Source organism: Callospermophilus lateralis, chromosome 9 (genome assembly GCF_048772815.1).
Source record: "Callospermophilus lateralis isolate mCalLat2 chromosome 9, mCalLat2.hap1, whole genome shotgun sequence".
NCBI lineage: Eukaryota > Metazoa > Chordata > Mammalia > Rodentia > Sciuridae > Callospermophilus > Callospermophilus lateralis.
Genome location: NC_135313.1, coordinates 13,924,340 through 13,950,289, shown reverse-complemented (window position 1 = coordinate 13,950,289; position 25,950 = coordinate 13,924,340). Strand labels below are relative to the sequence as shown.

Below are 25,950 nucleotides of genomic sequence, written 5' to 3'. Positions count from 1 at the left end.
GCAGTAGTCTATTTTATGAAGGTAGACATTTTCAAGTTTACTTTTATAAAAATATGGTAAATTGGAAAGGAACGTTCTTATTGAGGTTTTTGGAACATGACAGAGGGAACCAATGTGGGGGAGTTACAAATCAAAGATAAAGAGATGAAATATCATGTGCCTAGCTTCCTGCTCACAGTCTTCTATCTGTACATCTTTAATAAAGTGGTCCACATATGTGCTTATGTGTAAATGCAGATGAATGTGTGTGTATGAAAATGTAAAGAACTGGAGTCTCCCAGATGAATACGATGTAGTTATCACTCATTTTCCTTCTCTTACTCCTTGGAAATTCTTCTAAAATTACAGAAGGGGGATTTTTTTAAAAAATAATTAGATTTGCTGGATGCGGTGGCACACCCCTATAATTCCAGCTGCTCAGGAGGCTGAGGCAGGAGGATCACAATTTCAAAGCCAGCCTCAGCAACTTAGCGAGGCCTTAAGCAACTTCACAAGACACTGTCTCAAAATGAAATATAAAAAGGGTTGGGGATGTGGCTCAGTGGTTAAGTGCCCCTGGGTTCAATCCCCAGTATCAAAAATATGTAAATAGGCTTCAATCTAAAACTATGAAAAGAATAGTCAATAATCACAGAAAAATTTGTTAGCCATGGAGTAACTGACTTTGTGGACTAGGGAAGGTGGAAACGTAAGCTGATAGTGGGGGAAGACAAAGCCCACTCCATCAGCACCACAGAACCCCTCAAGGGATCCGGGAATTCAAGGCACGGGTATCGTGAAGGGAAGGTGGGGCCCTGGTGAGACAAACTATAGTGGCATTGATCAGGAGTATAGTCAAGAAGCAGTTGGCCCCTTCCAACTCCCTCCCCTGCCTCAGGATCCTGGAAATAGTGTGATTTTACATCTTAAAAGGTGAGATGTCATCCTCCCTAACTCAGCACCCAGAAAGCTGGGTCCATCTCCAACAGGGCCAGGGAACCCCAAGAGTAATGACCCACTGGTCATGACCACTGTGTTCCCCAGGGAAGCAGCCCACTGGTGTTTCCAGAGAGGCCTCCTGTGCTCTCAGGCAGTGACATCATCTCTTGGTGCTTTGTTTTTAAATATGAGCAGCCCACCAGGGATTCCCAGATACTCCAGGAAAACTTCTGCCATGAGGGAGAGATGGAAGCAAACTGGAATAAACAGGACTGAGGCTCAGGAAAGACAAGAGAGTGGGGAACTAGCAGCAAAATCAGTAGAAAGACAACAGAAGACTTTGCACTCATTAAACTGGAACGGGGTTCATCTATTCCTCCCATGCTCCCCCTCCCTATCCCACTATGAACCAGCCTCCTTATATCAGACAAAACATTCAGAATTTGGTTTTTGGGGATTGGCTAACTTGACTTAGGATTATCTTCTCTAACTCCATCCATTTAGATAGGGCAGAGGGGTAGGAGGGGAATGGAGGGGGAATGGGGGTAGAAATGAGGGTGGAATGAGAAGGACATCATTACCCTAAGTGCAGGTATGAAGACACGAATTGGTGTGAATATACTTTGTGTACAACCAGAGATATGAAAAATTTGTGCTCTATGTGTCTAATATGAATTGTAATGCATTCCGCTGTCATATATAAATTTAAAAAGTAATGATTACAAAAAACTGGAACAGGAGGCATTTAAAAAATTCAGAGAACAACACAGTGCTCTCGGAAATCATGCATCTAAGAGAAGAAAGGAAATGTAAGTTAAAATTGAAAGAATTATCCAGAAAGTAGGGGCGATGATGAAGAGATGGAAAACAGGAAAGGGTAGCAAAACTAGAGGTTTCTGCCAAAAACGTTCTACATCCGAATGTCAGAAGAGCCAGGAAGAACAGAGAAGAGTTCCGGAAGTGGTTATGAAGGAAATGCTGCAGGAAAAATTCCCAGAATAGAAAGAACACATGCTGTCAGATCAAAGGGGCCACTGAGCGTTCTGCCTAATGAGTACAGGACCCACGCGAGGCAGTGCATTGGAAGTTTCGGAATATGAGGATAAAGAGGAGATTCTGAACTCTTTGAGAACAAAACAAGTCAATATGTATATATGGGAATGGATTAAATTTCCTGTCACATGAGAACCTAGGAAGCCATGTAGAAATCCCTTCAGCATTTTGAAAAAGAAATATCCATTCTAAAATTATATACTCAAATATTAAATGATACCAAACTATCCTTCAAATATTAGGAAAGGACAAAGACACTTGAAGGGAGGCCCCTCCCAGCCTGGTTGCAGCTGAGGACTGGGGTGACTCAGTCTGACCAATGTGCCCTCTTGGCAGAAAGCTATTCTGACAGGGAAGGAAGAAAGGAGGTGTAAAAAAAGAGGGAGGGAGGGTACCCAGGAAACAGACAACCCAACCCCTGTGAGTTGGTCTCACTATCCTTCTCCACCATGACTACTTGAGAAAGTTCCCTCCCCTTCTCTCCAGACATCTTAACCTCCTGCATAAACCATGTGGACCCTACCTCAACAGCAGCTCATTCCACCATTTTTTTGCTTGAATAACCCTTAGAACTGTGGACACAGTCCCTAGGGCCTCCTCACCAGTCCAACTGGCTTCCACTGTCTTCACATCCTATCCAGTATTCAGGGCTCCCACTTATATCCGGTTAGCTGAAGCTTCCCAGGAAGATGGACTTTCCCTTCCTGTGGAACCCTGTGAATTGCTCAAAAGACCCCAGTATTTTTATTGAAGTCCAGATAACTGACAGTCACCAAAACTTCAGCTAATCGTTTCTGTTTCATCCCTTCCCAGCACAATGCAAAAGTTCAGGAGGACAAGGATTCATCTCTTCACTGCTATATCGCTAGCATTTTATTTAAACTAATGCCAACACCAAAGAATGCAAAAAAAAAAAAAGATATTTAAGTGAACAAATGAATCAGCAGTTACCCTCTTTGATACTCTATATCTTCAAAGCCCTTTTGCTTTGACTTTGTTGAAATCACCAATTGGCTTTTAATAATCTATTTTCCTTCACCAGTGATGCCTATGAAGAATATGTTGAGATATATTTTGTTTACTTTTTCATTCAGTTGACTCTAAACAAGGCCCCAGTGCCAGAATTGAAAAAAAAAAGAAAAAAGGAGCCAGGCTTCAAGGCTTACTTGGAGTAGGCACACTTCCGGTTATGTCCTTCAGGTTTTGATTTCTAGACATTCAATACAAACAGCAGATAAGTTTTGCAATAGTATTTTACTTTCTGGGATGTAACTTCTCCCTTGGATCATGCTTGGCTTTGAGATTTAGGCAGTAGGTGTTAATAAATCCAGAGCTCTACCCTTAATTAGAAGACCCCACTGCATTCATTAGGATGCAGACAAAGAGATTAAAGAGCCATTGAAATGATCATCAGAGTGCAGAAACATCTTCACAACTAGGGAGGATTTTCCTAAATGTGCAATTGCATTTTCAACACAATTAGGTGCTTAATTGTTTACTATCCTTAGTTAATGCATTTAAACATATAAAGCGTTAGACTTTAAAGAAGAAAAAAAAATACTGCCTTTTGGAAATCTAAAAAATGTATGAAATATCTTCTTATCCTCTACCCATTATGTTAGTAAAGTTTTAAATCATTCAGACTCACTTAAGTAGTAAGTAGTATAATCTGATTAATATTCTTTTTCTAAAAAAAAATTAGAAGTATCTACAAATTATACTTGAAATGTGGCAGAAAAAGACTTCACATAATTTAATTACAACTATGCCACCCAGTCTGGGTTTAACGAAGACAATCTTATTTCCACTGTGGGGTTGGGACAGGCTTGTTTAAAGACCCTCAATACTCAGATAATGGAATTCAGTCAAGAAGCAGGGCTCATTATCAATAGATAAAATCATTAATAACCTTCATAGACATGATTACCAGTAGGAAGCAAGAGCAGTAGAGAAACCGCCATTTACCAACAAAGATGACAAAAAGCACTTGAGAATTCAGGAGAGGAAATTTACCATGAAATGTATAAAACTTCATTTGAGAAAAGACATTCTACAAATTGAAGTAGACTTGAACACATGGGAACATTGTTTTTACACAGAATTTCTCAACAAGTACAAGCAAAGTTCACATGGAAAAACAAATACATGAGAGCAGTCAGGAAACGTTTAAAAAGAGAAGCTACTACATGGACTAGCCCTGCTAGAGGTTAAGACACCACAAAGGCTTCATAACTAAACAGGGCAGCACATTGTTTGAGTACAAGAACCAGCAGAATGGCACAAAGAGTCCAGAAATGGACCCAACCACTTTTAGAACTTTATTACAAAGGCAACATCTCAAATCACTGAGGTAGAGATGTCTGTGTAATGAATGGTACTGAGGCCCTGATTTGCCCTTTGGGAAAATGCACGATTTGATCATACCTCACACCACATATGAGAATAAACTCCATATACATCTACATGTAAAAAGAAAAAAAAAAACAGAAGTACTAGAAGAAAACATTTAAAGCTCTCTTTAACCTGGACATTGGGGAGGTTTTCTAATAAGAGCTAGAATCAGTAAAAAGAAAACATTGACAAATTTTATCACCTAGGAACAATAAATTTCATGGCAGACAAGAAAAAAAAAGGAATTTTTTTTAAATGAAAAACTATACAACCATAGAAATGAAAAGTTATATTCTATTTGTGTACAATGAATCCAAGTGCATTCTGATGTCATGTTCAACTAGTTAGAGCAAATTTTGAAAAAAGAAAAAAAAATGACAAACTAAAAAAGAAATGTGCAAAATATAATAATAAATGCTATATCCCTAATGTATAAAGAAAGACCTCCTCAAAGTCAAATGTTTTCTTTCCTGTGTGGAAGCAAGAGAGAGAAAGAGCAAATGGGAATTGAAAAAAAAAAAAAAAAAAACAGATCTCATGAAAATAGAAGGAAGACCATTAGAGTGGTGGGAGGGGATAGATGGAGAGGGAGGGAGGAAAGGACGACCTGGGAAGTACTGGGGAGTGAAATCTATCAAATCTGTGCTATGACCATATGTGACCATAGCACAATGGGTTCCACTTGCATATGTAATTATAATGCACTAATTAAAATAGTAATGAAAGAGATCAATAGAGTAGAGCAAGCGGATCAAGGGAAGGAGGGGGGCAAAGCAAAGGCACTGAGAAAGGAGACTGATCAAATTATGTTATGTGCAAGTACAAATATGGCCTATTAATCCCACTTTATGTAGAATTATAATGCACAAATAAATTTTTTAAAAAGCTTCTTTAAAATTGATGGGGAAAGAATCAAAACACCTGATAGACAAATGGGCAAAAAGGCATAGCAATCAAATTTACACATGCCCGAATGCAAGCTGGTTCAATGCTTTGCGATTTGGCAACACCTAACAAACCTACATATGCATTTACTTTTGACACAGAAATTCCATTTTTAGGAACTTACATGAAGATATACCTCTGGCAATACAAAAATACACATTCAGAAGTAGAGGCCTAATCACCACAAGATTGTTGGTAATTTAAAAATATTGGAAACTAAGTTATATACTCTTAGCTAGGAGGCAGTTTCATTTAATATGGTGTAGGCTTCCTATGCAGCAGTACAAACCGTCAGCAAGATCTCTGGGAACTGATGTGCAGCAGTTTCCAGGATACATAGTCCAGTGAAAAATGCAAAGTGCAAAAGGGTATTTACAGTATGCTACTTGTGTGTAAAACAAAAGGGGAAACAATGCACATACATTGCTCTCTGCACAAAAAGCGCACTGTTAACCAGGAGCTGTACAATGATATAACTCTAGACAAGAGGTAGAAAAGAAGTGGAAAGGATGGAAAGAATAAGGTCGTGGCAGGTCGCTTCTCCAAGTAGAGCTTTTGGTAGTTTCAGTATTTGAATTTGAGTTGTTTCACACCTATATTAAGGTTTTCCAGGGAAACAGAACCAATAAAATGTGTGTGAGAGAAAAAATGCAAAATTTTATGGAATTGGCCATTGCAATTATAAAGACCAGCAAGTTCAGAATCTGCAGGTTGGCCACCAGGCTAGAGACACAGGCAAGAGCCATGTTGCACATCTGTCTTCTTGCAGAGTTCCTTCTTACTTAGGGGAGATGAAGCTGCGTGGAGGCCTTCAAATGACTGGATGAGGCCCACCATGCCATGGAGAGCAATTTGCTTGACTACAGTCTACTGTTTTAAATGTGATTTTATTCAAAAAACACCTTCACGGAAACATCCAGAAAAATGTCTGCTTAACTATCTAGGCACCATGGCTCAGCCAAATTGACAGAAAATTAACCATCACAATAACCTTTAAAAAAAAAAAAAAAGGGGAAAGCAAGGCTGGTGAGGTTCCTAACTTGTGATACAAATAAAGCCAACTCTACTTCACATGAGTAACAAGAATCGCTGAACAAGGGTTGAGGAGAGGACTAATCTAAGCAACTGGGGACAGTGTGTGGACTACATCCTCTCAGGCTTAAATCTAAAGGACTTTTAATTAGGAAACAACTTCCTCCCTCTTCTCTACTCCTTCCTGCCCCCCTCCTGCCCCCCTTCCCGCACCACTTCCTTTTTTCCATCTCCTCCTCCTTCATGTGATCAGGAATTCTTGGACTACGTTCTGCATGGTCTAGGATTCAACAAGTAAATAAATAAGTCACTACAGTAGGGATGCTGGAAAATAAGTCCCCACTGTTGCAGAAGGACGTGCAAATCTGGGTAAGACACTGGTAAAAGGGCCCCTGTGGTGTTGACCTGGAATTGGAGTCATCATGAAGAAGACAATTAGAGGTTTAGATAGAGGTGACAGTGTGGGTAAGAGTGTGGGCTTCCATGTGTGCTGTGTCGACACGTGTGTGTGTGTGTGTGTGGGGGGGGATGTACGTCTGTTTCCGAAGCCCCCTCCCTTGAGAAGACCTAGAAGACCTTCAGCAGTGCCAAGGCAAAGCACAGCCAGCACCCGGATCCGGTTTCCAAGTGCGGTGAAAAGAATCACAGCTTTCAGAAGAAATGGCAGGTACCAGGACTGATGCAGGGCAAGTACAAGGAAAGCAGAGAAGGTCTCCTTATGCCAAGAAGTAAGGGAGTGCTCAAGGAATGAGCACAGCATATGAACAGCTCAAAGGGTTCCCACTGACAAAATCTGGAATCATGTGAGCAACGAAATAAAAGCAATAGCCACAGAGTATGACCTAGTGAATGCAATGTGACCCCATGGGGCCACACAGATGGATTCATTTATAAAGAGGAAGCACACAAGCCAGGAAATAGATGGAGAGAGACAAAGGGTTTTTTTTTTTTTTCCACATTTGTATTGATACATTATAATCCTACAGAATGGTGGATTTTTTGTTACATATTCCTCCATTTACACAATGTAACAATATAATTTGGCCAATATCATTCCCCAGCATTTCCTCCCTCCCTCCCTCCCTCCCACACCTTGGTCCCTTTCCTCTATTGACCTCCCTTTGATTTTTAGGAGATTCACTCCCACCTTTCTTTTCCTTTTTCTTCCCTAGCTTCCTCAGATAAGAGAAAACATAACTACATTCTGGGTTTGACTTATTTTGCTTAATAGGCTCTAGTTCCATCCATTTTCCTGAAAGACATAATTTCATTTTTTTATGACTGAATAAAACTCCATTGTGTATATACGTCTCATTTTCTTTTCATTCATTCATGGATGCTTGGTGGTTTCATAGTTTGGCTATTGTGAACTGTGCTGTCATAAATGCATGTATCACTGTAGGATGACGACTTTAATTCTTCAGGGTAAATACCAAGGAGTGGTATACTGGGTCGTATGGTGGTTCCATTCCTAGCCTTCTGGGGAACTTCCATACTGATTTCCAAGTGGTTATACTAATTCACAGTCCCAGAAACAGTTAAAAAAAATATTCTCCCATCCTCTCCAGCATGTATTGTTTTCTTGAGGACTGCCATTCTGAATGGTGTGAGATGAAATTTCAGTGTAGTTTTGATTTGCATTTCTCTAATTGCTAATGATATTGAATTTTTTTCATGTGTTTCTTGGCCATCTGTGTTTCTTCTTTTGAGAAGTGTCTGCTTAATTCATTTGCCCATTTATTAATTGGGTTATTTGATCTTTCTGTGTAAAGTTTTTTGTGTTCTTTATATATTCTAGTTATTAATCCTCTGCCAGAAGAATAGCTAGCAAAGAGTTTTCCCCATCTGTAGGTTTTTCACATTTCTAATTATTTCCTTTGCTGTTCTTTTTAATTCGATGGCAGCCAGATACATTCTTCTATATATGGATATCCAGTTTTTCAGCATCATTTGTCAAAAAGCTTGCTTTTTGTCCGTTGTATATTTTCTGCACCTTGAGATAAAGCTATACTTTTATTGGCGAGGGGGTGAGTAACAGGGATTGAACTCAGGAGCACTCAACCACTGAACCATATCCCCTGCCCTATTTTCTATTTTATTTAGAGACACGTTCTCACTGAGTTGCTTAGGGCCTTGCTTTTGCTGAGGCTGGCTTTGAACTCGAGATTTTCCTGCCTCAGTCTCCTGAGCCACTGGGATTACAGGTGTGTGCCACCACGTCTGGCTGAGACAAAGCTTACAGCAGAAAGCAGTCAGTTAATGTTGAAGGAATCTGGAATAAGAAAATCATCAGCTATCTTGGAGAGTACCAAGAAAACTGTCAAGCAAAAATTATCAATGGATACAAAATTAGTGGTGAAGATTTGAAGAGTAATTTACAAAGTCTCAAAGTATCAATTACATACATAAACCATAAAGGATTAATATATGGAGAATTTGGGAGGGCATGTAGGGTTTTTTATATTATTCTTACAACTTTTTCTAAAAGTTAAGAAAAGAAACAGCTGATTGCACCCTCTGTAAGTGATCATAATTGTGGACCAACAGCCATCTGCATGTCCTAGATAACAGGGATTTCTAAAACATATATTGAAAAGTTAACAAGCACATTAAGAACATTTACCTTGAAAGATTTATTTCTGTGATAGATTTTGTAGTTTTAAAAATATATCTTTGTTACTTTAAAGAACCCTATTGAAATAGTTTTCATCTGGGGTGAAATCATTACCAAATTATCAAAAACTGCAACATTAGTTGATTCTTCTCTAATAATTAGCAATACTGTGTCAAACCACAAAGTTTTGTTGTTGTTGTTGTTGTTGTTGTTGTTGGGGGTAGGGTGAAGGATAAGGAGTCAGCTTTCATATCTTGGGAAAAAAGTATGTTTTTAAATTTTTTTTTAATTGTAGTTGGACACAATACCTTTATTTATTTATCTATTTTTATGTGGTGCTGAGGATCGAACCCAGCCCCTCGAATGTGCTAGGTGAGCAACTTACCCCTGAGCCACAACCTAAGACCAAGTATGTTGTTTTTCTTGGAAATAAAAATAGAAGCTTGGGGCTGGGAATTTAGTTCAGTTGATAAGAGTGCTTGCCTTGCCTGCACAAGGCCCTGGGTTCAATCTCCAGCACAACACACACACACACACACACACACACACACAGAAAAAAAGAAAAGAAAGAAAAAGAAAAGGCTTTAAATATTTCAGTTTAAAATTATGTTCATATAGAAAATGATGTCATAAGAGTTGCAGGTCTTGGAGCTAAATTAAAAACCTAATTAAAATCAATATATATCCATTCATAGTTATGACTTTGAACCATGCAAAAGTATTATAAGATTAAAATATAAATTTAAAATGAAAAATACATCAAATATAAATTACTATTACTCATTATTATTACAAAACAATTCAAAATATGTTCTTTGAATTTTAACTTTAATGAGACCAGATCCAACTTTAAGAGTATCTATCAGTATCTGACAGAAACCTTGAGCTTCCAGAGTGCCCTTATGGAAATCCACCTTGTTTTTTGAGGAAGCTCCTCATCTGTACTTACATCACCTTGTGTCCAAATCAATTCCTTTGCTTGGAAGAGTGCTCTGCACTCTGGTCCCCAGAGGAAGACTTAGGAGATCACTGTTCAGAATACTATTGCTGTATAACAAATCACTCCAAAACTCAATGATTTAAGACAATCACTTTATTGTATTCACAATTTGGCTGGCGAGGAATTTAGCAGAAGCTCACTTGGGCAGTCCATGTTCGGGGCATCTCAAGCCATTGCAGTCAGTTGTCGGCTGGATGTGCAACCACCTGAAAGCTCAGCTGGGCTATGTCTTCAATGGTACACTCACAAGTCTGGTTCTCAGCTGGGAATTCAACTCAGCTGTTGATCAGACACCTGGTGGTCTCAGGTGCTGGCTTCCCACGAGAACCTGGTGTCAACTGCATGGCATCTTCTGATCTAACCTTAGACACTGCAGTCACTTCTGCCACGTTCTATTAGTGAATGACTGATGTTCCAGTGGGGTCACTGAGTTCACTATGGTTGGCCCAGATTCAAGAGGAGGGAACATAGATCCTACTACTTAGGAGGAAGGTCTGCAATTTGCAGAAGCATTTTAAAAGGACCAACGGCACTCGTGTGAACATGAAGCAACAAAGCAGAGCTCTTAAAGTCTCGTGATGATCAGACCTCCTTTGAGTTTGATGTTTTGAGGAGAACCAGAAACACTTTATGGTGCCTACCCCCAACCCTGTGTACTCATCATTTATAATCTACTGCCCTCAACCTTTGGAAAGTGTATCAACAGTTTGACACATGAAATGAGATGGACAGAAGTGATGGTTGCAAACTGTTCCATTACCAGCTTGTTTCCTAAGAAAATTCACAGATTTCTATTTAATTTATGCACAGAGTACCCAAATGGTACAGACAGAAGCATCATTATTTGTTAGATACTTTGTGCCTGGCACTGGCTCATGATGTCATATGCACAAATTCCCTGTGTTACTAAAGTTGGGAGGGCAGAACAAGGAGTGTGATGTGGTGAGAGAGGAGCAATCCAGAGACCACAGTAGATGTTTGGGGGGATGATGAGGAGCCATTTCAGAACCTGAACTTCTGTGACTGGGACGGGAGTTGTGCGGGGTTTGTGGAATGGCATGATTTGAGGCATACCCAAACAGTCTTGTGGAGAGTGGGCTGATGGGGCAGTGGCAGGACCAGGGGGGCTGGTTGGGGGGCTAATGGAATCACTGAAAGGGAGTGGACTGGACTGCGGAAGCAGCAGCTGAATCACGTGAAGTGGCCATGACGGGGATGTGTAGTGAAGGGGTGCTTGTGCTGAGGCTTGTGTCTACAAGCTTGCCTATGCTTTCAGCACACACTTGCAACTTGTGTTCATTTGGTACACGGCCAGCTGACAGGACTCTTGCAGCAAAAGATATTAGATGCTCCATCTGACCATGAAATGAAATATGAAAGTACAAGAATAACTTACAAGCCCCCAAATCAACCGAGTAACAAACTGTTTTTACACAAGTAGATGAAGAAACAAACACATTTCTCCTTGAACATATAGAAAAAAGGAAGAATCCTTTTCCCTTTCTCCCTCTTGGGTCCATGCAAGCAGATTCCCAATTTATTAGAAGGTGCTTTCCAACTTCTCTAATTCCAACAACTTGAGGAAAAGTGCACAGCAGAACTTTCTACATGCTCAGCCTAAGGTGGCATTTTCAAAAAATGGGAAGAATATAGACACTTAGTTTTATAGACACTTAGTTTTGTTCTCCATCTGTTGAGTAATGAATGATACACACACACAAAAAAAAATATCAAAAAACTTAAGGATTAGAAAATCAAAGGGTCAACGGCTTTAAGGATGCAGCAGATCTTTTTGCTGGGCACTGAGGATCCAAAGACTGGGCCCTCCTTTTTGGAGGACATGCACACAGCCTTACTTCAGTGCACTAAAGCAATGAAGATGCATTTCTTGCTTATGCTAATTCCATCGCAGGTTCAGGGCAGCTGTTTCTATGGGACGGCTCGGTATCACACTTCTGTCCACAAATGTCCCCATGACTTCCATGAAAGAACAGTCATGGAGAGAGCCTCTTGCCCACACTGAAAAGCTTCATCCCAGCTACTACTGCACTTGCTAAGCAGATCACAAGGCCTAACCCAACCTCAAAGAGATGGAGACACCTGATCCCAGCAAGAGCCCAGAGGGGGCGCAGCCAATGTACTACAGCTATGTGGCCATTAAAAATAACAGCATGTAGAACAATTTTTAAACATGGGTAAACCATCTACAATGTATCAAGTGGAAAAATAAGTATATTCCCATTAAAAATAGATCTGTGTGTATTTATTTAACATACAGCATAAATTTAATAGTGTTTTCTCTGTGTGGTAAGATTAGAGCATTTTTAAAAACTGTTTCATATTATTTGTTACTTTACTTTTCTTATATTTTAGAGAATATTTTAATGCAGAGAAGAAACAAAGCTATATCTGTTCTTGAAAAACACAGTAACCTGACTGGCTAGGACAACTGCTCACTGCCTTAGCTAGGATTCATTCCTCCTGGGCCTGAGCTACCATGTCTTAACTGCAAAACTGAGCTGCTGAGAGGCAGAGCTCACATGGAGGTGCTGTGCAGAGAGCTATGTCCTGAGCCTTGATGACTCAAGCAGGCCTTCCCAAACTTCAGCAGAGATCCAGCCCACCTGCCTTACATGAAAGCCCATGACCTGCAGGCACAGTGAGGTGGGGCATCTGCGAAGGCACATGCTTTCCAGTCAGACGGACGGACAGATGGAATCTTCTTGGTTTTCTCATCTTCAAATGTAAATGGTGAGGGAAGATGATGCCGTGCATAAGGGTTACCAGGATTCAATAACATAGTGCAGGTAAAGCACCCAGAAGAGAGGGTGCTAAATAAATCACTGATACTACCATTGCTCTATGTCAAGCGCAAACACAACAAAAGCTAAATTAAGCAGCGTAGTAACAAGCCAGGAATATTTTATTATATGTATATTCTCAAAAAAAAAAAAAAAACCACAAAAACAGAATCCACAATAGGAGCAGAGAACAAAGTTTTCTAGCCTCTCTGGGATATGCAGGGCACCATATCTTCTAGAAACGCTAGTACAAGAACAAAGAGTACTAATTAATATCACCCTCTGCTTCCCCAGTCAAAAAAGGCTATACAGGAAAACACTTTAAATTGTACTCTAATATAAATTTGCTGCACAATTAAACTTCAACTTATTCAAAGTTATTGTAAACTACATAAAATAGAGGAGGCATTCGATAATCTGCTCACAATTAACAATTAAGCAATAGACACTTGAATAAACGTAGCATGTATTACTTATTTGTTAAACCTCACATATCTAATGAGCAGATGTCTTTAATAACTGGTTTCTTATTTTTCAGGAGAACACCAGATTCAGTAACAGAAGTAGAAAGAACTTTAATGAAAATTGATTTTGTATTACATATTTGGGTCAGTTTCAACAGTTTTAAAAAATATAGATACTAACAAACTGAATCTTTAAAAGGGAGAACAAAGTGGTATGTTCTAGAGTAATATTTTTTTGTTTATATCCTCTAGGTAGCAAGACAGAAGAAGGACGTAGTAAACAGAGATTTACAAGGTAGTGAATAATAACATGTTTCTACCTAATGCTACAGAGGTATTGCTATCACTTAGACTTATTTAAAAACAGGGACGATTTCAAAATATGCTGATAACGAAGAATTGGCATTTCCTTGTCACATACATTCTAGACCTAAACATAAGGATCTTGTCTAATTTTCTGTACTTCTTAGTCCCTATTTGTACAAATTAGCTTGAAGATTCAGGAATGGAAAAAACAGTAAACTGCTACATGAAGAACTATCTTAAGCGACCCGTTTAAGAGAAATACAGTCAAAATAAGGCAGTAACTATCAGCTATCTGAACCTTCCCTGTGCGCCTAATCAGTAACACAGAAAATAATCTTCTCCCACTCCATCAAAAATATTACTGCATTTGCAACCTCACAAGTGACAGAGACAAGATCAGTATGGCAAACACATTTTTTTAAATGAAAAGAGATCACAGGCTCAGGCAAAGAGTAAACCATACCTAAACACTCTAGAATTTTCTAAGGTATCTCACGCTGATTCCTCCTTAAATATAATTTTCCTCCTTGATTCATATTAATGCCTTAGAAGGCCTAAAATAACTCTGTGCTCTCTATGGAGCACAGGGTTGTTCATTAAGATTTTTATTAAAATAAAAAGTTGGAAAGCTATGGTGTATTCTCAGCAGCTGTGATATTCTCTTCTATCTGCCACAGACATTAAAAGGTCATATTTTACAGAAGTTAAAGAAATACACAGTCAAAGGGCAGCACTGCTCCACAGGGTAAGAGCTCTCCTTTCAGGACTTAATACCCAGAGAAAAGCACTTCTGTTTGGGTTGAACCACTGACTGACTGAAGTTAATACATGAAGTTGAACATTCAACCTTGTGGTTAAAAAGTTACCATTGTTCAATTTGTCTTCCACATTATGTTAGTAATATACATTTTGCAGAGTCTAGGATGTGTTTTTCAAAGAAATACCTTTTTCAGGTGATGTAACAAAAAAATTATAACAAGATCATTCTTATTTCTCAAGACAATTCAGCTTCCAATGCAGATCATTCCAGAACATGGTGCACTGCTGCCTTCACTTTCCAAAGTTATTTTTTTGTGTCACACAGCCATTAAAAAAACTTTGCTTCATTGCCTGTCTTAATTTTTTTGCCCCAATAAACCATGTTTATAAAGCAGATTTAGTCCTTTAGTTATCAAACAGAATGATGACAATGTCTTGATATGATCCCATTGCAGTGATGCAGAAGTTTTTTTAATCCATATCCATGAACTAACAGAGATATTGTTGCTATTTATTTTTACATTAGTCTTTTCAAAAAGTAAGTCTTTCTCCACTCACTTCCATAACCCAAAACCAAAGATACACGAGCTGTTAAGGCAACACACAGAGAACTATTTGACTATTAAAAGACGGGTTCCCATTCCCTGCCTCTTCCTCATTCTAGTACTCTTGGTCAAAAGCTTTAAAAATGCATTTTAAACAATAGCTTTTGGCAGTTGTGAAGATGATCTAAAAGATAGGGATTACTGAACAGGACCTGATGGTCACCCATTACAGCTGTGGGCCACCAACTCCCTCCTATGACATGGATAATACCAGTTACAACTAAAAGTCAGCATCACTTACAAGCCCTGGAGTGCTTTTCTGAGGAGCATATTAAATTCCCACAATCTCGCAGGGGCTCGTCTTGGGACTAAGGTGTGAAGGAGGACTGGGCTCCGTGAAGCAGACTGCTCTTTCCCATCACCACCATATGGCAGCTGGGTCTTCATTAGTCACTACTAGCTGAAATGAGAAAGTGTCGGGTGTTTGTGTGACTCTCATGTTAACAGCACCATAAAAAAGCTATGCCCTCAGCACATTTGAGGGAAAGGGAAAAATGTGGACTGTCTTGGTTACTAGAGAAATTTCACAACTCAATAACAACTGCAAAAGTCACCCATGGCTACTGGCTAGAAGAGAAACAACTGAAGCGAGCTAGATGCTAAGCACAGAGTACGGTGCTACCTGCAGAGAACAGACATCTGTAAGTTAATCAGCAACCGTGGACAGAGAATATTCATGTGTTGCCAGCCACAGGGAGCGACCTCTGGTTTCATAAGTTCCTGCTGCACACCTGGAGAAAGGGAATACAGGTTGTCCTGACCCCAACACCTGCTCCAACAATAGGCTCAAGGGCCCTTGAAGGCCCGCTAGTCTGAGTGGACATGTATTTGTACTTGGGACTGCTTTCAGGAAGATTTAAGCATTAACTTTTTGTTCTATTTTTTTTTTTCTCTCCCTCTAAAAATCTCATTTACTAGATTACTCTTACCTATGAGGTCACTGTTCATGAGGAATTTTTGTTGAAGTAATTTCATTCCTCAGGGAACCTCTACAGACAGACCTTTTCCACATTAGTTCCCACAGGGAAGTTCCACAAATGCCCAAAAACACACCTTTACATTTTTTCTTTTAAAAAATGTTGATTTGTTTTTAGGTGGCTACTGCCCATGCTTGTGACAGTGGCTGTGGAGCTACATGGGAAGGATTTCACTTGGTGGAGGCCACTGTTCGTAAGGTGTTGATATCACCCAGCTCCCGGATCAGTGTGGAGAAAACCCAGTTGCCAGGCTGCAGCCCACCACAGGCGTCATGTCCCATATCTACAAGGGAAATAAGACACATGGAGAAGGCAGCACTGACCATGAGGCTAGTATCAAGTCTACGATGACAAACAAATTGCTGCTAACCTAGAAAAGTTGTCAAATAGTCAGTTATCCCATTCTCCTCTCTCATTACAAAACCTCCTTAAGATCTACATAGAGATAAAACATGCAGTTTTCTATGACATGCAAGAATCTTATAGGCAGTATAAGAAAATAACATTACGGTAATGTTTTGCTATACATTTAAATTTTTTAAAAATCCCATTGGGAGTATAAAATATTTCCCGGTTTCACAACTCAAGAGGGACACTAATTATAAAACATCTGTGTTAGTGACCCAGAGATTTAATGAAGAAACATGTGGCTGTCCCTTACAATTAGGCTGCCCTCTGTCCACAGGTAAAGGGGCATCCAAAGGCCTGGAAGGCGTGGGCACAGGCACCGGCAAAGGTCCAGGCCCACTGGGAGGAAGAGACCTGGGGACAGCCCAGGACCCCGGGATCTAAGGGCAGCCAGGCCTGACTAACTCACTTTGCCATCCTCCCACAGCAAAAGGAAACCCCAGAGATTCCCTGCCACCAGGGGTTGGAAACTCACAAGCATGCAATTTGTCACTTGGGATCTCAAGTGGGCAGTAGGTTGCTTATGAAAAGGGAAGGCACATTCACCAGTTGAAACAGTAACTGTCTGGAAATGTCTGAAGCTCATTCACAGTGTGACAATGGAGCAGCCCACACCGAGAAGCCGAGACAACGCGCCAGCTTACCTTTACAACACGGTCGGTCCCACAGGTCACCATCAGTCCCCTAGCAATGTCCATGGACATGTGGGAGATGTTATGTTTGCCTTCATGAAAGGTTGCCAGAGAGGTCCGACTGACAAAGAAAAAAGAAGTCATTACCTTACCTCCTAGGGTGAAGGGATAAGGGGTCTTGTCAGCAGTATAAACATCATAAACATTTAAATAATACTGCTAAAATTAGATTCTAAAAATTAGATTCTAAAAATGTGACTAATTTAAATGAAGACTAATTTAACATTAAAGGATGAAAGAGAGCAAAATAAATTATAAGACTGTTTTATCAAAGGTTTTATAAGACACTCAAAATAGTTGATTACTTTCAATTGGAAAGGCTGATGCATAAAATGCAAGCCTTCAACTTAGAATAGGAACTGCTAAGATCACATGGCACAGGCAAGGCATCCATCCGAAAGCTGTGGCATTCTCTGAAACCTGTTTGCCTTCCATAGGTGCAGTGCGTGCTTTCAGTGAAGGCACCCACTGTGCTCTACAGCCCAGCAGCCCTTACTCCCACCACTGGCTCATTTTACAACACTAGCCACCACACATTGGCTTTCCAATTTGAGCCTCTGCCCAGGTTTGCCCCACTGCTTTAACAGTGATTCAAAGGGGGAAAAAAGGCAATCGTGGTTTTGTCCTGGCAGAATCAGGTATGTAGACAGATGTACACTTACAACAAATAGTTATTTAAGAATAGAATGCTGGGACTTCACAGAAGAAGAAATTCGAATGGTCAACACACATAAGAAAAAAAGTTCAACATCTCTAGCAATTAGAGAAATGGAAATTAAAACTACACTGAGATTCTATCCTACTTCAGTCAGAATAGCAATTATCAAGAATACAAGTAACAATAAATGTTGGTGAGGATGTGGGGGAAGAAGGCACACTCAAACACTGTTGGCTGGACTGCTGGTACAACCACTCTAGAAAGCAGTAAGGAGATTCCTCAGAAAATCTGGAATGGGACCACCATTTGACCCAGTTATCCCATTCTTCAGTTTATACCCAAAGGACTTAAAATCAGCACACTACAGTGACACAGCCACATCAATGTTTACAGAAGCTCAGTTCACAATAGCTAAACTATGGAACCAATCAAGGTGCCCTTCAACAGATGAATGGATAAAGAAAATGTGGTACAGACAAACAATGGATTACTCAGTCATAAAAAAGAATAAAGTTATAGCATTTGATGGTAAATCAATCTGTAGACTATCATGCTAAGTGGAAATAAGCCAATTCCCCCAAAACAAGGGTCAAATGTTCTCTCTGATATGCAGATATTAACACACAATAAGGGGGAGAGAATAGAAATTCATTGGATTAGACAAAGGAGAATAAAGGGAAGGGAGAGGGGATAGGAATAGGAAAGACAATAGAATGAATCAGACATATATAAATACATGACCAGTGTAATTCCACATCATGTACAACTAAAAGAATGGGAAATTATACTCCATGTGTGTATAATATGTCAAAATACATTGTATATTGTCATGTATATCTAAAAAGAATAAATTTAAAAAATAAATTTAAAAAATAATAGAATATAAATATTCAGTTATTTATAGAAGAAAGTGTACTGATCTGTAGAGTTTTCCCAGTAATTAAGTTTGTACACATGTGTACACAAAGGTCAGGGCGCTGAATGTTTTTGTAGACAGCCAGCTCAACTGCTGCCATCCACATGCTCTTGGCCTTGTCCCTGCACACTACCCTACACGATGCTGAGACTCAGGATTGTCCAGTTGGCTACTGGGCTGGTCACAGCATTCCTCATGAGAAATCTGTACCACTAATGGGGCAGCTTGAGATAAACAGTGGTAGTCATAAGTCATAATAGTAGGTCAGGGTTTCCTCTTTAAGAAATGGTTTATGAAATTCAGAAGAGACAAACACATGGCAGAAGAGCCTGTTCATATTTTAGGTGTCCATTAGACAGAAGGAGTAAGATGCAGTAAGACAAAACATGTGAGCACTCACTCTTCATCTTTGATGGAATCATAACAGGAATCACAAACTCGGACTTGGAACTCGAAACCCATGACCGGGTAGCTGGAGCGCTTGCTGCTGCACTTCCCACAGACGGCCTGCCCACACTTCCTGCAGTGATGCTTTCAGGGTCACCAGAGGAGGAGAACAGCAGTTAGCTTTGGCTATAATGCACATGGGAAGCTATGCTTTGAATTATAATCACCCAATATCAATCAATATCTTCAAGTTATATCAATCAATAACTTCAACATCAGTCAAGGGTTTCCAGATAACCTTACTCCATTGATCATAAACTGTTTTCTATTTCTTCATATTATGTGTCTACATGTTATTATTAAAACTGAGTTCAAGTTCATTTAGGAGCCCAATCACTGCAGAGTCTGGGAAGGATAATCTATTCCTCCATCAAAGAAAAATTTTAAGGTTAAAATGTATTATGTCCTCATTAGGACACTAATATAAAAAAATCTTTGTTGTTTGTTTGTTTGTACTGAGGATGAAACCCAGAGATGCTTAACCACTGAGCTGCACCCCAGCCCCTTTAATTTTTTATTTTGAGACAGGGTCTCACTAAGTTGCTTAGGGTATTGCTATGTTGCTGAGGCTGGCCTTGAACTTGCAATCCTCTTGTCTCACTCTCCCAAATTGCTGGGATTATAGGAGTGTGCCATCATGCCAGTGAAAAAAAATCATAATCTCTCAAATGGTGATTCAGGAAATAAGCTTAGAGAACATTCCAAAACAGTCCCAATTATTATTGCTGATTTTGTCACTTTCTTTTTTTTTTATTATTTGTTTTAATTAGTTACACATGACAGTACAATGACCCTGACATATCATACATTTGAAGCAGATGGGAGTCACATTCTTTTACCATTAAAATTTCATGACCAGCATCTTTTCTGTTCTATTAGTTGTTAATGAGTAAAAATTCATTCCTTCATGTTTCCTTTAGAAGTGAGGAATACTTCTCCCAACAATTACAATGCACTATCTACTGCTAGACATGCATTGCAAGAAATCTAATGATAGAATTCAGAGGCTATTCCAGAGCATTAGAATGTTAATGAGCACTAAAATAACTCCTGCATTGGCTGCCGATCTCATATTAGATCTTATGGTAGGGTAGCTTTGTGAGTGAACTCAAAGGAAGTTTTTTAACACATACAAACTTTAGGCTGATCCCTCACAGAGATGCAACCAGAACAAAAGGAATAAAATCATCATTCTCTTTCACGTACCTGCAAAAATGCATATTCACCCTGAGTGAGGGGCTACCTTCAAGGCTGCTGTAGAAATATATTTTGTTGTAGAACTTTATTATTATATGAATAGAAAGTGTTATTTGTACCTTGGAAATCTATAGGCTACTTGGGGCATGTTTCTTTGATATAAAAAATAAAAATCAGTCCTCAAACCATATTTAACAAGATTGTTCCAGGTATGTTTGCACTGGAACAATTTAGAATAAGCTAAATTTTATAGGTCAGAGTATGCCAGTGAGGATTAAATTGCTACTTCTTACCTGACTGCAGCAGCATAAAGCATATAAGTAGATGCTCTAATTTGTTCTAATTTATATGCAGCTGGATGAAATACTGACTTCACTAACACTCATAAACTGAAGAAGTATCAATTAAAAAAAACCTCACTGTTTCTACATAGGACAACACCGAATAGTTGCGAATCAAGTCTCACTGGCCCCAGGAAAAGTGGTGCTCTTCATATGATAGTGATATAAAAAATGTAGGAATTCACAGAATTTCCAACAAAGTGTGATTTCCCTCAAAGATCAACAGATTCATCAAACATGGAAATAACACCCACCCCGTGATGTGTCAGTGTTGCCCACTCACCTGTCTCAACCCCAGCGTCTTCGTGTCCCACATCTGCTTTATGTTCCAGAAAAAGGGCTGCTCACATTTTTGACAGGAATCACTTTCCAACCACTGAGGAGCCTGGGGAGCAGAAAGTCACAGTCAATGTCAACACATCTGTATGTTTGCATTGCTGTTTCAGAAATTATTGCAGGAGTAACAGAATTTGCTGGCGCCAGTATTTCTTTTTCAGTTCTACAATATGTTGGAGCTGGTTGCCACAGTCAATACTGTGCTTACATTCTGAGTCACCACCATGATTTCAGCAATGTTACAGGACTGCATTTCCCCTCAGCTTCTCATTATGACACTATTGGCCTGTTTTGATCTTCACATTCTAAAAACCTGTTTCTTGGTTCACAACAGATTTAAGCCTGTCCTAAAAAGAACCAAAGTAAGTAGAATTGGAGGCAAGAATACAGTTCCAGGAAAAAATCTGTTAGTCCTATAGGAAGGGGAAAGAAACTTAAAACAACAAACATGAATTTTATTACCATACAACACACAATGACCTGTGGTCAGAAAGGTAAAACTGCATCATCAAGAAATGAGGAAAATATATCAAATTTATACATTTTCATCCAAAACAGTATCTCCATAATGGGTTGGCACTTGAAGAATCATGATTCAATGGCCCAGAACACTCCTTTAACATTAAAGGTCCCTCTCTCCAGCGGTGTCAGTTAAGCAACACATTCATGGATTTTCTAACATCTTACCAAGTTTCTAAGTGACTCAATTTCAAGCAAGGGCATTTTAAAAATACATAAATAAGACACCTTTTAAATTCTCAATTCCTTTGAATAGTCCTAGCAGGTGGTTATAATAGCTCAGACTCAGGCTCAGATTTCTTGCACTAAAATCCTGACTCTGTCATTTCTCAGCTCTGTCCTCAGGGGTATTATGTATCTTCTTTGTGCCTCAGTTTCCTCATCAGTAACATCTGAAAACAGTAGTATGTACCTCACAAGGCTGTGAGGGTTAAATGAGCTCATATTTGTGAAGTGTTCTGAATAGTGCCTGGTATGCAGTAAATGCCACCTAAGTCCAGGCAGCAGGCAAGTTTTTTATATGCTTTATGTCACTGAATTTTCATCACATGCCTAGGAAATACAGAGCAACATTATTCCCATTTTATAGACAAAAAACTGGCTCTGAGACTGAAGCAGCTGTCCATGGCCTAGGAGACACAGGAATCCTGCCTGGGTCACTCGGCTTGTCCACCAAGCTCTTTGCTTTACCACATGGGGTCTCCAAACATAGTTCTGGGATATGTCAAACAATAGAACTGAGGTCTTGCTTCAGGGAGCATAATTCCTTCATACTCAAAATTCGAGGTTAAACTATAAGCTATTGTGAGCAATTCTGCTCTTTATTATCCAAGGAGAAACAAGCTTTGTTTTGTGTGAAGAAGAGCAAAAGAGAATATTAATCATGCATTATGACTGCTTCACTCTCTTTCCCACATCTTGTTCCATCTGCCTGATCTAAATCCATTTTACTACTACCACTAACTTCTGCATTCGTCAACACTGCATTTAATGTAAGAAACATTATACTAGTTGATCTACAAGTTTGAAAATGTTCTCTTTTCAAGGGGATTCATTGCCTATAAATACTGTTCCTTGTTCACTGAGAGTTTGTAGATGCTTCCAAAAAGGAAGCCCTCTAATTATAACCTAGCAGGTAGGCAAATTTGCTTCAGGCCTGATGGTACCGGGGTGGTTGGCAGCTATGATGAACTGGAAATGCTCCAGGCAATTGTCACAGGTGACTTGGAAAGAAATTCCAGGCAAGCATGGTAGAGCTGGAGAATGTGGGCTCAAGCCCCTGTGTGCTTAGCTAAGGAAATTCTATAAAACTATTCGAAATCCTAACCAGGGTAACCTCAGAAATCACAGGCTATTTACCTTTCTACTACATTTATTTGGCCAGGGAGAAAGATTGCTAAAAATAATGCATCTTTTTGACAGTTTGCTTTCCCACCTCTTCCATAGATGACTATAAGGAAGTAAACTGCCCACACAGGAAGCACCTTGACTGGTGGAATTATTTTTCAGTTCCGGAGATGTGCAAATACAGTCCACAATTATGTAAGATTGAATAAAGGGTCTGCTTCTATTTTCTAAATGTTTTTTTTTTTTTCTAAAAGTACTTCCTGAGGATCAGAACAGTGGAAGAAATCCAATGGTGAGCCCTTAGAGAGCCACTAGTAGCACTAGTTCCATGGTCTTCTCTTAATACCTGTCTCTGAGCTTTCTGTTCTCTAAGAACAAGATTAAGAAATGATGGGGAGAATCACAGCCTTTGGGACAGCAGTCCCCTGTGTTTCTCCTTTGCCAACAAAGCAATAAACCTTCTTTTTCCTTTTTCTCAAAAAGCGTGTCCTCATTATTGGATTGGCATCTTACAAGGTTACTAAGAAACCAAAGAATAACGATGTCTCTGTATTATAGAGTGTATTCTATTATTTATAGGGGAGGCTATTTCTTTCATTAGATTACAAGCCTCTTGTGGGGAAGAATCTTTGTGTACAGAACTTAGTAGCCATAAAGTGTAGAAATGAGTCATGCTACTTTAAAAAAATAAAAAAACAGATTGAACCCCCTTGATTATTTCTTCTGGGACATGCTAAAAATGGTTTATTCAGTGAGAACTAGACTCACAAATACCTGCAGCAACACAGAACAGGCACAGGTGCAGGGGTTGGTGAGAATTCTGCATTAGGCGTGGTGTCCTCTTTAAGTGTGTGCCGCACACTGCACTCTAAATGATCAAGGGCAACCATGGAGTATGGATCTTCACCTAAGCTCCCAGACAGTATGGCTACCCTGTAGGAGCTTGATAAATGCTTCTGAAGTTAAACTATAATCATTAGCCTCACTTAGATCTTAGACTTTAAGATCTTCTCTGGAATCAGCTCTTTGGCAATTGTCATCATAGGCTCTAATGCCACAGAAAAAAGACAGATAGTCCCAGTGCTGGCAGAAATGAGAATGGAAATCCTGCCTGGAAACCATCTGATGAAATCTATAAAAGGCCTTTAGAGCGTACCTACTCTTGCAATGCAAGGTCTATTTTTGGAAACTTGCTTGAAATAAATTATTGAATAATCACATAATGACAAGGTCAAGCATATTCACTGCAGGCATAACTCAAAAAAAAAAAGACAGATTGTGTAGATCTTTAGAGTATCTATTTAAGGAAACGGAAGAAGACTTAGAAATCAACTCATTCAATGATTTCACTTTTTGGGAACAGGAATAGACACTCAAAGAAAAGAAATTAAGGTCTCAACTAGTTAGTGGCTCAACCAAGTTAAAAATCATGTTGCCCAAAAAGAACATTATGTCAATATGGACTTAGTAGAGTGGAGCTCAATGGAAAATAAGAGAAATAAGCAGAGAAACAGAAACATTTTCCCAGAAAGACAACAAGTACATAGCTACATCACTGATGATGGTCTCTGACACACCTCAGGGTTTCTGTACAGGAATGCTTCAAAGCCTAGGGTACTTTGGAGGGTCCCCAGTAGCCCACATTGCTGGATGTGCTGAAAGGCTGGCTGTCTCGAATCCTCCCAGTGGATTTATTTCTCAAGGCTAACATTAGCCTAAATGCTATGTGACTGTACACACTACTCGTCATTGGTGGAAACCCCCACATGGAGAGAAGATACAGTGCAAAATGACAAGCAGGACCCTCAAACAAAAATCCATGGGTGGAACAGGGGGCAGCCAGCATTTACACTGTAGGGAGAAAACCGAGAAGCAGGGTCCTCAGGGATCTCCGTCAGCATTGCTTCCCCTTTGCCTGTTATTACCTCTTCTCTGCTAACGTCCATGTTCCACACTGCAATCCCACCATCCGAGGAACAGGAGACGAGCTGCCTGGTTAGTTGCAGGTAACACAGCGACTGCACCCTGTCACTGCAAATACAGATGGCAGATCACATGTCTCAACATGGAAAACACAGAAACGTCTTCATTTAAGCTCAACTTTCTCCCCTAAGTTAGGAAGCAGCATTTTGTCACTACTGGTATATCATGAGTTGCACCATAAATTTCACTTGGCATTCTAGTATTGATTACACGGAATCACAGTTTTCTACAGAATAAACTCTACTGCTTTCAAATCTGTTGTTTATAATTGAAAGTCAGAGATGGGATAAAGACCATGATTTTCTGCACCAATTGTCATGACTTCTCCTTCTGGTACACAAAACTTAACAAAGAACAGAGGTGTAACTGTCCTATTGAAATACAGTTCATGTGAATAAGTGTTCAGACACCACAGAGATCACTAGTAACATGCACACGCGCACGCGCGTGCGCGCACACACACACACACACACACACACACACATAGAAAGGTACATGCATGCACAGATGGATAGAAAAAAATCTGGTCCCTTCTAGCAGTCCTATCAAACCACTTCTCTGGATGCCCAGGCAATCAATCTCCTGTTCCGTTAACTTTGTACCCAAAAAACAGACACCCACTTCAAGAATAGCTTAGTACTACATCTCATGAGATGGTCAAGTCCTCATTTCCAGTCTCTAACCCATGCCTGCCCTAGGCAGACATTTCAACAGGGCCACTCCTTGGGAGAGAAAAGTGGCAAGTGCTCTTTAACTAAGAAGGAAATAAATCCTATACTCTTTTTACATTTTACTGTTTAATACCCGATGTTTCGATTGACACGCAGTTAAAAGTGGACTCAGCCCTATGAACTTGCTGTTTGGACAAAGTCTGGATATAATGATAATGCTCCTCCAGTTTTCCCATACACTCAGCCCCTTTCCCCACCCCCACAACCAGTCACGCACTGATGGCCCTGCAGCAAGAGCGTCCGGCCTTTCCTGCCTCCAATGTCCCACATGATGATGCTGTTGTCTGATGCTCCTGAGAACAGTAACCGCTGAATAGGATCCCACCAGAGGCAAGCAACACTCCCTAGGGATTTAAGAGAGAGAGGAGGGGTTAAGCATAACTCTACATCAGGATGTGCACATTTGACAGCTAGAGATGAAAGCCCCTAAGCAAAAATCTATCTTCATCATACAAAGGGTCATTTAATCACGTTCTCATGAGTCACAGCAAGGCAAGGACACAGCAGATC

General features: G+C 39.7%; 1 protein-coding gene across 4 annotated transcripts in view; it reads right to left on the bottom strand.

Moving 5' to 3' along the window:
- Positions 1-12,858: 12,858 nt before the first annotated feature.
- Wdfy1 (WD repeat and FYVE domain containing 1) overlaps positions 12,859-25,950 on the bottom strand; it is a 44,975-nt gene continuing 31,883 nt past the window's right edge. For 3 of the 4 annotated variants that reach the window (XM_076865956.1, XM_076865957.1, XM_076865958.1), the window contains 6 exons: positions 25,658-25,784; positions 24,652-24,757; positions 20,808-20,909; positions 18,940-19,070; positions 16,918-17,026; positions 12,859-16,148 (listed from right to left, as the gene is read on the bottom strand). In XM_076865956.1, coding sequence (XP_076722071.1) covers positions 16,089-16,148; positions 16,918-17,026; positions 18,940-19,070; positions 20,808-20,909; positions 24,652-24,757; positions 25,658-25,784 — 635 coding nt within the window. In that variant the 3' untranslated portion in view covers positions 12,859-16,088. The remainder of the gene's footprint in view (positions 16,149-16,917; positions 17,027-18,939; positions 19,071-20,807; positions 20,910-24,651; positions 24,758-25,657; positions 25,785-25,950) is intronic. The other variant, XR_013092314.1, reaches the window with a different exon arrangement.